Source organism: Ovis aries, chromosome 24, assembly GCF_016772045.2.
Source record: "Ovis aries strain OAR_USU_Benz2616 breed Rambouillet chromosome 24, ARS-UI_Ramb_v3.0, whole genome shotgun sequence".
NCBI classification, from domain to species: Eukaryota; Metazoa; Chordata; class Mammalia; order Artiodactyla; family Bovidae; genus Ovis; species Ovis aries.
In genome coordinates this window covers 4,429,194-4,444,772 of record NC_056077.1, presented here as the reverse complement: position 1 = coordinate 4,444,772, position 15,579 = coordinate 4,429,194, and the positions used below count along the sequence as shown (strand labels likewise).

Sequence of the window (15,579 nt, the reverse complement as noted above, 5' to 3'; positions counted from 1 at the left end):
TGAGAAGAATGCCTGTACGTACATTACCCAGTTTATTCCTCACGGCAGTCCTCAAGTGGGTATATTTGCTAGTCCCCTTTTACAGATGTGTACACTGAGGCCTTGAGAAGTTCACCAGCTAGTTCAGGTCATACATGTAATGTGTTCATTTCCTGTTGTTGCTGTGACATACTACTGTATGCCAACTTAGTGACATAATGCAAGTGTATCATCTTACAGTTCTGGAGATCAAGGTCTAAAATGACTGGGTAGGACGGCTTTCCTCCTGTAGATCCCCCAGGGGAGAATCCATTCCTCAGCTCTTCCAGCTTCTAGAAGCCTCGCACCCCTGTTCCTTGGTTCATGCCCCATCCCCATCCTCACACCTCTGGCTCTGCCCTTCCTGCCTCCCTCTCATAAGCATCCCTGTGATTGGTCCATAGAATCATCTCCCCATCAAAATCCTTAATCACATCTGCAAAGTCCCTTTTGCCACATAAGGTAACATATTCAGGAGTTCAGATAAGAATGTCTTTGGGCACCATGATTCTTCCGATCACACCCAACGAGCAGGGAACTCAGAACCCAGACCCAGGCATTCAAACCCTGGAGCCCTTGACCACCATAACAGAGTCTCCTGTGCTGGGATCCTTGTCTTAAACCCTCCATCCCCACCCCTATCCCATTCTGAGATCTCAGATTGGTGTTGCCCAGGAGCGGTAGCTTTGAAATGACTATTGTAGTGCAAAACGGAAGGGGTGCAGCCACTGTAGAAACCAGTTTCCGCCGGTTCCTTGAAAAGTTACGCATGGAGTTGTCAGGACCTGACAGTTCCACTCCACTCCACATCCACACAGGAACTTGTATGCAAATGTTCACAGCATCATTTTTCACAGTAGCCCAAAAGTGGAAGCAGCCCCAAAATATCTGATAACTGATGAATGAATAAACATGACGTGGCTACTCCATGGGCTTCCCAGGTGTCTCATTGGGTGAAGAATCCGGTGCAATGCAGGAAATGCAGGCAGACTCGAGTTTGATCCCTGGGTCAGGAAAATGCCCTGGAGGAGGGCGTGGCAACTCGCTCCAGTATCATTACCCGGACAGAGTATTATTACATGGACAGAGGAGCCTGGCGGGCTGCAGTCCTCAGGGTCGCAAAGAGTCGGGCACGACTGAAGTGACTGAGCATGCACCCAGGGTCTCTCCATGTAATTGAATATTATTCAGCCCTGGAAAGGAATGAGGCACCAACCAACACACACTATAAAGTGAAGGAACGTTGGAAAGACGGGTCCAAGAAGCCAGACAGAAAAGGCCACACCGTACGTGATTACATTTATAGGAAATGTCCAGAGGAAGGGAATCCATAGAGACAGAAAGTACTCTCTGCCGAGGTCTAGGGCAGGGGTTGGGGAGGGGTTGCTTAGTGGTGATGGAATTCCCTTTTGGGGTGGTGAACGTGTCATGGAGTTGGACAGGGGTGGTAGCTCTGCAGCATTGTGGATGCAGCAAATACCGCAGATCTGTGCAAGGTGAAATGGCTAGCGGGTAATTTGACATTCTGTGGATTTTACCTCAATTGAAAAAAAAAAAAGCAAGGAGGGGAGGTTAAAAACTGTGGTACCTGCCCACCCCTTGGCCTGGCCAGTTAGGCAGGGGCTACCGTCTTCTCCTCTCCCCGCTGACCCTCAGTCTTCCTGTCTAGACCTCCAGGTGCTTCATTTGTTTGTGTTCATTAAAGAAAATCCGAGGTACTCTTGAGTCATCAAAAGACAAAAAATTACCGGTACAGCCCCCACCCCCCACCAAGATCCAAGCAGAGCGATGATGGGGGACAGGCCACAGCAGGACACGTTTCTAACTAGTCAGACCCCAGACTGGGGTCCTGTTCCCAGCCCTAACACCCACCCATGTGTGACCGGAGGCCCAGCCCCAACCCCTCTCTGTCTCAGTTTCCTCATCTTAAATGGGTGTGTGGAGATCTCCCCCATCGGGCCTCTGGGAGGGGTGGATGCAGTAACTGATACAGATGCTCCCTTGGCACAATGACCGCGTAGAAAACTTGCACTAAATCGCCACGTGTTACTCACCCCACCTGTGCGTGCGATCCCCGCCAAGTCTTGGTCGTTTGGATACGCTGGGCTCACCTGCCCTCTGCCCTTTGCTCTGATCACTTTGCCCTCAGCTTTCCCCAGTCCCTGTGGGGCTTCCCTGGTGGCCCAGATGGTAAAGAATCTGCCTGCAATGCGATGTTCGATCCCTGAGTGGGGAAGATCCCCTGGAGAAGGGAATGTCTACCCATTCCTGTATTCTTACCTGGAGAATCCCATGGACAGAGGCACTTGGCGGGCTGCAGTCCATGAGGTCGCAGAGAGACAGACACAACTGAACGACTAACATTTTTTCCCCAGTCCACAAAGCCCAGTGCCTTGAGTGGTCCCTGTGGGCGTCTTCCCACCAGAATCCCACACCACTCACATGTGACACTGCCACAGAAAGTGTTTTCTGGGCAGAAACGCTGATTTCCTTGTTCCCAGAGGCAGATTCTCCTCCCGTGCCAGGTGGGTCCCCATGTCAGCAGCACTGTTGGGTCATCCTCCTCTGTGGGGAGGAGGAGGCCAGGTTCTCTGAGTCCCTCTAGCTGTGGTGTCCGTCGTAGCTTGAGGGAGTTCTCCAGTGGGAGCAGCATTGTGTTCTGGGCAGGCTCTGTCCCAGGCCCCAACCAGCCCCACTCCTGTCCTCCAGGCCCTGAAGGTGACATTTAAGCCTCTGTCTTCCGATATGTGGACGGTAGGAGAGCAGAAGGCAAGGCAGGCAGGCAGGGACAGAGGCTTCTGGGGCTCCAGACAGTGGAGGCGAGTGGGTCGGGCAGAGGGGCTGAGTCTCAGTGAGAAGAATGGGCACGACAAGCCGCCACCTGCTCCTGTAAATGGGCTGACTGGCACACATCCACGCCTGACCTGCTGCTGTGGCTGCCATTGCACAGTGACAGTGGAGTCAAAGAGCAGGTGCAACAGACACCTTCTGATGGGAAGAACTTAAAATCTATCAGTTCAGTTCAGTCGCTCAGTCATGTCTGGCTCTTTGCAACCCCATGAATCGCAGCACGCCAGGCCTCCCTGTCCATCACCATCTCCCGGAGTTCACCCAGACTCACGTCCATTGAGTCCGTGATGCCATCCAGCCATCTCATCCTGGGTCTTCCCCTTCTCCTCCTGCCCTCAATCCCTCCCAGCATCAGAGTCTTTTCCAATGAGTCAACTCTTCGCATGAGGTGGCCAAAGTACTGGAGCTTCAGCTTTACCATCATTCCCTCCAAAGAAATCCCAGGGTTGATCTCCTTCAGAATGGACTGGTTGGATCTCCTTGCAGTCCAAGGGACTCTCAAGAGTCTTCTCCAACACCACAGTTCAAAAGCATCAATTCTTCGGCGCTCAGCTTTCTTCACAGTCCAACTCTCACATCCATACATGACCACAGGAAAAACCATAGCCTTGACTAGACAGAACTTAGACGGCAAAGTAATGTCTCTGCTTTTGAATATGCTATCTAGGTTGGTTATAACTTTTCTTCCAAGGAGTAAGCGTCTTTTAATTTCATGGCTGCAGTCACCATCTGCAGTGATTCTGGAGCCCAAAAAACTATCTGGCTTTTTACAGAAAACATTTGCATACATATGAGACAGAAGATTGCTTGTGGCTTAGAGACTCAGGTGCCAGGAAACAGGCAAGAAAGAACTGAGTGAGGCAGACTTATGATGAGAAGGATCTTACTGGGGAGGCATTAGAGAGAGGTGAGGACTGGGGCAAACTGGAGAGCATGTAGCCCATCTAAAGCGGGCAGCGAGGGACTTCCCTGGAGGCCCAGTGGTTAGGACCCAGCGTTTTCATTGCCAGGACCTGGGTTCAATCCCCGGTCACGGAACTAAGACCCTGCAAGCCATGCAGCATGGCCAATAAATAAATAATAAAGAGGGCAGCTTGAGTCAGCTGTAGGCTGGACCCAGAGTTGCCAGGGATTATAAATCCCTTTGCTGTTCAGTCGCTAGGTCATATCTGAATCTTTGTGACCCCATGGACTGCAGCACACCAGGCTTCCCTGTCCTTCATCCCCCGGAGCTTGCTCAAACTCATGTCAGTTGAGTCGGTGATGTGTCGGTCCATCAGTCAGTGAGATACACCAGAAGTCTACACATTGATGTGAACAAGAAAAGAGACTGTAGGGGTGAGCATGAGGACACAGCTCCCAGTTCTGCCACCTCCTCACTGTGTGACCTGGAACCACTCTCTGGACCCTTACGTAAGCTGGGGCTTCCCAGGTGGCACTAGTGGTAAAGAACCTGCCTGCCTGCCAATGCAGGAGACATAAGAGATGAGCACGTTCAGTTCCTGGGTCGGAAAGACCCCCTGGAGGAGGGCAAGGCAACCCACTCCAGTGTTCTTACCTGGAGAATCCCACAGACAGAGGAGCGATGGGCTACAGTCCATAGGGTTGCCAAGTCAGACACAACTAAAGTGACTTAACACGCGCAGGTCTAGTAACAACACTTACTCCCGTGAAGACCATTGACAGGTTAACATCCTAAGGCTTCTAGAACAGTTGTTAACACAGACACAACACAGAGCGTGTTGACAGAGTGACACCAGCAATGGACAGGCCGAAGAAAACACACACCCAGGTGTGCTTTCTGCTGTCTTCTGGTCACAGGTTTCCTTCCCTGACAGAGAGGTTTAAGGGCATGATCTTGGAAGCCAGAGGAACTGGCGGCAGTCCCGCTGTGCCTCTTACCGGTGACCTTGAGCAAGGGAGTTTCCCCGGGGCCCTGGCTTCCTGTCTGTAGAACCAGGCTGGTGTCATTGTGAGGGTTACAGGGTACTGGCCCAAAAGGGCCCGGAGGCGTGGCTTACCTGTCCCTATCCCCAGCCCCCTGCTGCAGCGGAGCCCTGGGGCGCAGGGTTCAGGGGAAGCAGGTGGAGCTCAGATTCTTCAGTTAACTGTCACCTGTCCCCTCCCCCTCACCACACACACCAGGGTCTGCCAGGAGAGGGCAGCCCCTCAAGGCTCCCACAGGGACCCAAGGCCACCAGGTGCCACACGAGGCTGCCTCTCTCTCTCTGTGCCCCCTCCGCGGGTCCAGACCCTGGCTTTTGCCAGGCTGGCCACACAGCTGTGGGAGCCTGCCTGGGCCCAGGGTTGGGGAGGGACAGATTCCTGGGGCTGGTGCATCTCAGAAAAGGGATTCAGTCTCCCTTGAGAGGCAACACCTCCAGGCACCCCTTGCCAAGCTCCATGGGCCATGGGGACTTAGCTGGGTACATAGGTCAGGGGACGTGAAGCGTGGGAATGTCTGGGAGCAGGTCTCAGGAGTCAGGGTTCAGAGATGAGAATTCAGATGGTCCCCCTCTGGAACCCCAGCAACCCCCTTCTCCCCACCCTGACCCAGATGACAGGCATCGTAGTTCCTTGGCCCCATGGACCCCTTGAGGCAGTCCCCCTCGCCCAGTTCATCACGGGCCTCCAGCCCGAGGACCTTCTCCTGCGAAAGGCTTGGTTACGTGGGCATCGAGGCTGTGCTGGACCAACTCAAGATCAAGGCCATGAAGATGGGGTTTGAGTTCAACATCATGGTGGTGGGTGAGTAAGGGGTCAGGGCTCACAGGAGGACTGAGTCACAGACACCACCCTGTGGGCCTGGACGTGTCACCTCTCGGAGCCTCACTCTCCCCATCTGTAAAGTGGTCCTGACAGTTGTACCTCAAAGGGGTGTGGTTGGTGGAGAAGTGGGAAATGCTGAGTCATGAAAAGACAAAAATCACCCAAGAGGCCCCGAGTAAACCCAATCAGAACATGAAAAGGGGAGGCTGTGTGTGGCAGGAAGTGGGGACACCCAGACTTAGATGGTGGTCCCAGGATTTAATGCCCACCAGTGTGTGACCTGGGCCCCTGACTCCTCACTGCCTCGGTTTCCTCATGGGGTTTAGCACAGTGTCTGCCATCTAGGAGGCTCCCCATGGGTCAGCTGACCTGGAATTGCATTTTTATACATGCAAAATTTGGTGGGTCAAAAGCTACACTTCTCTGACGTCCCTGGTGGTCCAGTGGTTAAGACTCCAAGCTCCCAATGCAAGGGGCCCACCATGTTCCATTCCTGGTTGGGGAACTAAGATCCCAATTGCCACACAGCCAAAAAAATAAATCAATATTGAAAAAAAAAGAAGAAGACAGTTAAAAAAAGAAAACTATGCTTCTCACAAAATAAGCTGGATGCAGTGGAACATAAAATGCCAGATGTATAGCACCAGCGAAGCGCATTTTTCTAAGGAGGGGCGTCCAATAGAAATGTCATGGGAGTCACATCCACAATTTCAAATTTCCTAGCAGCTTCCTTTAAAAAAAGAGAAATGGGAGAGATTGATTTTAATCATCTCTTTTATTTAACCCAATACATTCCAAAAATACTACCATCTTGACGTATAATACATAGAAAACATTATCCACAAGATTGTTTGCATTCTTGTTACTATATCAAGTTTGCAAAATATGGTTTATTCCTTTACACTGACAGTACATCTTGGTACAGACTTGTACGTGACCGTATTGCCGGTAACAATAGCCAAGGGTGGCTCCGACTCTGAATATCGAAGCCCAAAGGACAATTTCGGCTATAGATACAAGCGTGCATCCTGCCCTGTGACGTAGGATGTTTCCTACTGTGGGACAAGGTCCATGGAATTGAGAAGCCAGCCCAGCAGGGAGGATAGGCCATCTACAAGTACAGACAGCATGGAGATTGCCGTTTTTCAGTCGCTCAGTCATGTTTGACTCTTTACAACCCCATGGACTGCAGGATGCCTGGCTTCCCTCTCCTTCGCTACCTCCCGGAGTTTGCTCACGCTCATGTCCATTGAGTTGGTGATGCCATCCAACCACGTCATCCTCTGTCACTCTCTTCTCCTCCTGCCCTCAATCTTCCCCAGCATCAGGGTCTTTTCCAACAAGGTGGCTCTTTGCATCAGGTGGCCAAAGTATTGGAGCTTCAGCATCAGTCCTTCCAGTGAGTAGTCAGGGAATATTCAGCATGAGGGAATCTCACCAAGAGAAGCCAGAGACGAAAGAGCACGTGCTGTGTGATCCCCACGTAGAGCGTGGGTGGGCAGAGCTGCTCCTTGATGGTGCAAGTCAGGAGAGTGGCCGTCCCTGGGGCTGTTAACAGAGATGCGACAGGAGTGGTCTTGGGTAGAACCACGTGTTCTGTCTCTTCACCTGGTGCCGCATCTATCAGCTGTTTCATTTGTAAAAAGGCATTGACCTGCCCACCCGCAGAGGAATGGATAAACACAGTGGGGTCTACCCATCCGGGGGAGTATTATTCAGCCTTGAAAAAGTAGGAAGTCATGGTGCATGCTACGGTGTGGATGAGCCTGAAAGCACTATGCTGAGTGGGAGCAACCCGACACAAAAGGACAAGTACTGCGTGATCCCGTTTATATGAAGCACCCAGGGAATTCCCTGGAGGGCCTGTGGTTAGGACTCAGTTTCAGTGACGAGGGCGTGGGTTCGAGCCCTGGTTGGGGAAATAAGATCCCACAAGCTGCACAGCATGGCCAGAAGAAAAAGGGGAAAAAAGAAGTATGCACACAATAGGCAAATCCATGGATAGAAAGCAGATTAGTGACTGGGGAGTGTGTGACTAATGAATGCAGCATTTTTGTTGGGTTGATGAAAATGTTTTGGCGCTAGAGAGAGATGGTGTTTGCACAGCACTGTGAACGCACTCAGTGCCCCTGAACTGTACACTTTCAGTGGTTAATATTAGTTTTTATTATATGAGTAAAATAATTTTTATTTATTCATATTTTATATAATCTTATATTTTATTTTAAAATTATGTTTTATTTTGTTTCTGCCTCAATAAAAAATGGGGAAGGCATTGAGCTGGAGACTTGGGATAATACATGCTTTTCTGTGTTTATGTTATACTTAAAAAACGGTTGACTTTCTGAAAGAGTTTATTTGAGAGTTTCAGAAACATGCCTAGCCCTTCTGCCATTGTTGGGGCTCTGTGGTTACTTGCAGGACAGAGCGGGCTGGGCAAGTCCACAATGGTGAACACGCTCTTCAAGTCCAAGATATGGAAGTCCACGATGCCGGGTCTGCGGGTGCCCATGCCCCAGACACTGCAGCTGCACTCTGTGACTCACGGTGAGTGAGCCCCCCATCACCCATCCCCACCCCACCCACCCAAGCCCACTCTCTGCCTCTCCGCTCTTCCCCACAGTCATCGAGGAGAATGGTGTGAAGCTTAAGCTGACCGTGACCGACACACCTGGCTTTGGGGACCAAATCAACAATGACAAGTGGTGAGTCCTCAGGGGAGGCAGGGAGGGCCAAGCCCTGGCTACCCTGGCCCCCGCCCCTCCAGTCTCCAGGAAACATCAGGCCTGAAGCCACCTGGATGTGGCATCTTTGGGGCTCAGTTATTCACCTGTACAACGGGTGTGTGCAGTCCTCCTCCCAGGATCATGGGGAGTCAAGTATGTAAAGGTCTTAGCTTGCTCTTAGCTCTCTGATGAAGGCATCGTTGATGAGTATGGCAAGGCAATAGAAGCCCACACTCCAGAATCAGGACCCCTGGGTTAAACTACTTGCCGGGTGTACCACCTGGGCCTGGCTGCAGATGCTCTCTGAGCCTGGGCTTCCTTTTTTGTAACTTGGGGATGACGACATCCCCCGTCCAGAGTTGTTTTAGGCTCTCAAGGAGATGAAACACATTCACACAAGCACCTGGGTGAGGCCTGGGATTCTTCATCCATAGACACCTGGCCTCCACCCCTTCCCCAAGGGACCCCGCTAACCTACACAGCTCTTTTGCTTGAATTGGAAAAAGGCAGTAGCATCCTTCACAGACAGGAGCCTGCATGGGATTCACCCCTACTCAGCCTCATGGCGGGTTGCCTTTGTGCAGTGCACAGACTGCACCTGTGGACAGGGAAGCCCTGTAAGGGCAGAACACCCAGAGGACCTGAGGGGTGGTGGGGGGTGCTCCCAGCAAGTTTCTGAGGCTGGACCATCTCCCGCCCCAGCTGGGACCCCGTCCTGGGCTACATCAACGAGCAGTATGAGCGGTACCTGCAAGAGGAGATCCTCATCACCCGCCAGCGGCACATCCCCGACACGCGAGTGCACTGCTGTGTATACTTTGTGCCGCCCACCGGGCACTGGTGAGGTGGCTGAGCCAGCGGGCGGAGGAGGAAGGGACCCTGGCGTGGGCGTGGGCTGGCACCCGCTCATCGGGCCTTCACCACCACCGCTGCCCCGCCTGAGCAGCCTGAGGCCCCTGGACCTTGAGTTCCTGCAGCGGCTCTGCCGGGCTGTGAACGTGGTGCCCGTGATAGCCCGGGCCGACAGCCTGACCATTGAGGAGCGAGAGGCCTTCAGGCACAGGGTAATCTGGGCGCCTGGGAACGAGTCTGGGGTCAGTGGGGGTAGAGGGGGCAGAGTTCATCTTAGAGTGGGCTGAGGTCATCTGTGTGTGGTCTGCAGATCCAGGATGACCTGAAGACTCACAGCATCGAGGTGTACCCTCAGAAGTCCTTTGACGAGGACATCAATGACAAGATCCTCAACAGCAAGATCCGGGTAGGAGGCCATCTGGGGTGGGGAGGCTGGTGGGACTGTGTCTGGGTGATGCGCTGCCCATTCATTCTTTCCATCTGAAGATTTGTCTCTCTGCAACTTGGGGAAAGTTCATATATTTCTGGCAGACACAAATCTCCACTTGAAAACAAGGTGAGCAAGAAATTGGTCATATCAACAACACCCAGAATGGAAGAAAATGTTCTCAAATGATATATTTGATAAGGGACATGTATCATGAATATAAAAAGAACTGTTACAGATCAACACTAAAAGACAGGTGGGACTTTCCTGGTGGGTCAGTGGTTGAGAATCTGCCTTGCAATGCATGGGACGTGGGTTCAATCCCTGGTCTGGGAAGATTCCACATGCCCCACCCCACCCCCAGGGCAACTAAACCCGTGCACCACAAGTACTGGGCCCACGCGCTAGAGCCCAGGAGTCATAGACGTTGAGCCCATGAGCCACAGCCGCTGAAGCCGGCATGTCCCAGAGCCTGAGCTCTGCAACAAGAGAAGCCACAGCAATCAGAAGCCCGTGCACCACAGCTAGAGAGCAGCCCCTGCTCGCCCCAACTAGAGAAAGCTGGCCCAAAGCAACAAAGACCCAGTGCAGACAAAAATAAATTACCAAAGCAAAGAACTCTTACAAGCCAACAAGAAAAGACAAATAGCTCAATTTAAAAATGGACAAGGAGCTTCCCTGGTGGCTCAGGGGTAAAGAATCTGCCTACCAATGCAGAAGACTCGGGTTCAATCCCTGGTCTGGGAAGATCCCACATACCACGGAGCAAGCCCATGTGCCGCAACTACTGAGTCTGCACTTAGAGCCGGGAGCCGCAACTACTGAGCCCGAGTACCACAACTACTGAAGCCTGCTGACCCTAGAGCCTGAGAGCCACAAGAGAAGTCCAGATGGACAGAGACTTCCCTCGCCATCCATTGGTTAAGACTCATGCTTCCAACGCAGGGGACGTGGTTTCAACCCGTGGTCAGGGAACTAAGATCCCACAAGGCACAGCAAAAGAAAAAGACAATGACAAGTATTAGTGAGAGTGTGGAGACACCACAACTTTCACACACTGCTTGTGGGAATGTCAAATGGTGCAGCCACTTCGGAAAATAGTCTGGTAGTTCTTCAAAGGTTAAACACTGTTACGATATGGCCCAACAATTCCACTCTCAAAAGAAATGGAAACCTTACGGCATTTTAAGACCAAAAAGAGAAAAAAATAAATGCAAACCTATTTTGATATAAAAACTCCTACACAAATGTTCACATAACAGAACATTTAGAATGATCTGTAACAAAAAGTGGAGACAATCTAAGTGTCCGTTAACCTGTGAATGGACAGACAAATGTGGTCTATCCATACAAGGGAATATTCCTTAGCCATCAAATGGAATAAAGTCCTGATAGATTCTACAATGTGGATAAACCTTGAAAACGTGATGTTAAATGAAAGAAGTCAGACACAAACGCCATGTGTTATATGATTCTGTTACATGAAATGTCCAGGATGGGCAAATCTACACAGATAGAAAATAGATTTGTGCTTCCAGGGGCTGGGAGGTTTACAGGGAGTTGGGGAGTGACTGCTAAAGGGTTCAGGCTTTCATTTGGGGTGATGAAAGCGCCCTGGAGTTAGATTGTGGTGACGGTTACACAATCTTGTGAGTATACTGAACTGAACCTCTAAAGGGAAGAATGTTATAGTGTGTAAATTATATCTCAGTAAAGTTATAGAAAGAAAGAGAGAGAGGGAAAGAGAAAGAAAGAAAGGGATGGAAGGAAAGAAGGAAATAACTCATATCTTCATTTTCCCTGAAGCAACCGAATTCCACGTCCAAGCCCCAGTCTCCCTGTCCTTGTGGTACATTCAAAGTCAGTCTGTCTTGTTCCTAAAAAGCACCTGGGTGAGGCCTGGGATTCTTTGTCCATAGACACCTGGCCTCCACCGCCTCCCCGAGGGACCCCGCTAACTCACACAGCACTTTTGCTCGGATTAGAAAAAGGCAGGAGCCGCCTCCACAGACATGGGATTCCACCCTACACAGCCTTGTGGCGGGTTGCCTTTGTGCAGTGCACAAACTCCACATCTGTACGTGGAAACCTTGCTTCCTGTCTAGCCCCCAGTTTCTCCACGCAGTCTCTCTTTCCGCTCCCCACTGGAGCAATGAACAGTATTTCCTGTGAAAGATTCAAAGAGCTTTGACCTTCCACTGTCTGTCCCAAGGCCTGCAAAGGCAGCAGCCTGGTCACAATTGGATTAGAACTGGGGGAATAAAGAAAAGTTTTTCAAATTAACCTCTCAATAAATCATCCAGACATATAACATCTGTCCAGGGTCGAATACTGGCTGGTGCGTAATAAGTGTGCAACAGATAGCTATTTTTAAAATATTTATTTATTTGTATGTGGCTGCTTCGGGTCTTAGTTGCCTCACAGGAACTCCTAGTTGTGGTATGTGGGATCTAATTCCCCAGCCAGGCATCAAATCCAGTCCCCTGTGTTGAGAGCTCGGAGTCTCAGCCCATGGACCACCAGGGAAGTCCCCAACACATAGTTATTATTATTAGCATCAATTTATTTCCTATCACAGCCTAATTCTTAGAAATAAAAACAAACCCCCATACTGCACTTGAGAGCCTAATCTCCACTTGCAGCCACAAATGGACTTCCCTAGTAGCTCAGTTGATAAAGAATCTACCTGCAATGAAGGAGGCCCCAGTTTGACTCCTGGGTTGGAAAGATCTGCTGGAGAAGGGATAGGCTACCCACCTCAGTATTCTTGGGCTTCCCTTGTGGCTCAGCTGGTTAAGAATCCACCCGCAATGCGGGAGACCTGAGTTTGATCTCTGGGTTGGGAAGATCCCCTGAAGAAGGGAAAGGCTACCCACTCCAGTATTCTGGCCTGGAGAATCCCATGGACTGTAGACTGTAGATTGCAAAGAGTCAGACATAACTGAGCGACTTTCATTTTCACTTTCTAGCCATGAACAAGTAAGAAACTAGAATTACAAAAGGGCTTAGAAACTTTCTTTTTTTTGTAGCAAACTTTTTTTGTGTGTGAAGGGCCAGACAATGGTATTTTAGACTTTGCTGCAATTACTCAGCTCTCCCAAAGTAGTATGAAAGCAAAACAGACAAGAGTCGATGAATGGCCAGGGCTGTATGCCCATGAGTTTGACTGCTTTGGTCCAGGAGCCATAGGTTGCCAGCCCCTGGCTTACAATGTTCTCTCTCTCTTTCAAATTTCTTTTATTGAGGTATCATTGATTTACAGTGTTGTGTTAATTTCTGGTTTACAGTAAAATGATTCAGTTACATATATAATTTTCCATTATGGTTACAGGATATTGAATACAGTTCCTTGTGGTATACAGTAGGACCTTGTTTTTATATAATAGTTTGCATCTGCTAATCCAGACTCCCACCCCACCCTTCCCCCACCCTCCTTCCCCTTGGTAACCACAGCTCTGCGTTCTACATCTGTGTAGGTAGGTTCATTTGCGACATATTTTGGATTCCACATATAAGTGATATCACATGGTATTTGTCTTTTTCTTTCCCACTTACTTCATTTAGTATGATACGGCATTGCTTCATTCTTTTTATGCCTGAGCAATATTCCAGTGTGCGTGTGTGAGGAGTGTGTGTGTGTGTATACACACCCCACATCGTCTTTTTCCCTTCATCTGTCAAGGGTGTTAAGCTGTTTCCATGTCTTGGCTGTTGTAAACAGTGCTGCCATGAACGTAGGGGTGTATATATCCTCAAATTCTAGTGCAAAATTGTCTCTTTTAACCTTATAATAACGGTTAAAGGTGATTGCCTTTCCTGTTTCACAGGTAAGAGATAGGATGTGAACGGAATTGACATCACTAATGTACTCTGAGTAACACTTGGTTTCCAAGACTTGTTCTGCTAAGCCCTTCATCATGCTAAGCCCTTCCCAAATATTCAGAGCCCTGCATTGGTCCTATCGCGTCTCCCACTTTACAGATGAGGAAACCAAAGCACCGATCAGAGTCTGTGCCCTTCGACTTCAGACATCTGTGCTCCTCCTGCCGCTTTCTGTCCCCACAAAGGGCAGCATCCTGAGGGTTCATACCTCTCTCTCCACGTCCCCAGTGGAGCCAACCCTCCCATCTTGTCTCCTCCCTGCAGGAGCGGATCCCCTTCGCTGTGGTCGGGGCCGACCGAGAGCACATGGTGAACGGGAGGTGTGTCCTGGGCCGGAAGACGAAGTGGGGCATCATTGAAGGTCAGTTCAGGGACCCTAGGGAGGGCTCAGGGAGAACAGATTGAAAAGCGAGGCTTGGCCTCTTGCCCTTGCCATCCTTACACCCACCAGAGAGCCCGGTGGGGATTTAAGCCCAGAGCTGGAAAACAGGCAGACCTGGGATCAAGTTCCTTTGTGCTTCTGGGTGGCCCCAGGCAAGATACCCAACTCCATCAGTTTCCTCACAGTCAAACGGGTATCATGAAATCGTCAGCCTCATAGGGTGGGTGGAGGAGGAAAAACCACCACTTTGCATTGAAACCTGGCACCCAGGAGGCACCCTATTCATTCACCAGAATTTATTGTGGGCCTACTATGTGCTGGGTGCACTAGGTGCAGTTCCTGAAGGGATACAGTGAAAGTGGGACCCACAAGGTCCTTGTGCCCACAGAGGTGGCCAGACAAGGACAGTGGGGACGCACAGAGAAGGAAACGTGTGGGATGGGGGGGCACCTGAAGGAGCAGAGGAAAGTCCTGTGACTCAACAGCTGTTTATAGGAGCCACCTGTACCAAGGGCTGGGGACACAGCAATGAATGAATGAATGAAGGGGAGGTGGGTTAACACAGGGAGAAATGTGGGGAGGGGCAGGCAGTGGCGGGGGGTGGGGGGTGCAGCATGCAGCAGGCGCTTACTCAATGCTGGCCAAGGGCAGAACACCGAGCAGAGCGCACACTCAGGGTTTGGTGCCGTGTCTTCCAGTGGAGAACATGGCCCACTGTGAGTTCCCCCTCCTGAGAGACCTGCTCATCCGGTGAGCCAGTGGGGAACCCGGGAGGCTGCGGGGGCCCCGGGGGATGCCCACAGCCCACCCCACTGACCTGCTGCCCATCTCCCAGCTCCCACCTCCAAGACCTGAAGGACATCACCCACAACGTCCACTATGAGAACTACCGCATCATCAGGCTGAAAGAAAGCCACGCGCTGCCCCGAGGGCCCGGCTGGGTGAACTTGGCCCCCACCCAGTCCCCCACCCCCACGGGTACCCGGGCCAGCCCCGGGCCTGGGAAGGTGTGCCGGTGGGCCGAGGACGACTCAGACGAGGATTTCTAAACGAGTGCTGGGTGGCCCCTCAACACGCAGCTGTGTATTCGAGCATGTATTAAAGGTGGACATTGCTTTTTATGAAAAGCTGTGCTTTGAAAACAAAAGGCATTTTGTAAATGACTTTGATCTATCCTCCAATAAAAGTATGGTTCTTTCTAAAGTAACAGTGTGAGACCCCAGGCCCTCGGGAGTCTTGAAGACCTGGGAGGGCCTGTCTTGGACAACCAGCCCCCTCTTCTGCCCAGAACCAGGGTCAAGGTCCAGATCAGGCGCTGCCCTCAGCCACAATGCCTCCCTCCCGCACAGGTATCATAAGATGTGACCTGGAGCAAGTTGTTTCTTCTGGTGGGCCTCAGTTTCCTCATCTACAAAATGGGGATGACACTATCCCCACACTACAGTGCTGCTGTGCAGATAAAACGAAATGACTCAGGGAATGTGGCCGCCACCTAGGAGAAACAGTTCTCAGAGGCAACAGGAGAGCACATACCACCAGTCCAGGAAAGAGGCTGTGCCCCATAGGATGTGTGAGCACTTGCTGGGGCTCTCGGGATCCCTGCAAAGGAAATAGACTTCACCAAAGTCCTCACGGTACACCTGAGCTCCCCCAGGGCACAGGCAGGGGGGAGC

General features: G+C 51.0%; 1 protein-coding gene across 2 annotated transcripts; it reads left to right on the top strand.

Moving 5' to 3' along the window:
* Nucleotides 1-5,427: 5,427 nt before the first annotated feature.
* Nucleotides 5,428-14,955, top strand: SEPTIN12 (septin 12). 2 transcript variants are annotated; one of them, XM_027961725.3, is made up of 9 exons: nt 5,428-5,616; nt 8,059-8,184; nt 8,261-8,342; nt 9,066-9,203; nt 9,310-9,427; nt 9,526-9,621; nt 13,789-13,885; nt 14,605-14,656; nt 14,742-14,955. In XM_027961725.3, exons 1-9 carry the CDS (start codon nt 5,454-5,456, stop codon nt 14,953-14,955), a joined length of 1,086 nt encoding a protein of 361 aa, XP_027817526.2. In that variant the 5' UTR covers nt 5,428-5,453. The 2 variants fall into 2 exon arrangements, with proteins under 2 accessions (XP_027817526.2, XP_027817527.2); XM_027961726.3 differs by lacking the exon at nt 9,066-9,203.
* Nucleotides 14,956-15,579: the final 624 nt, after the last annotated feature.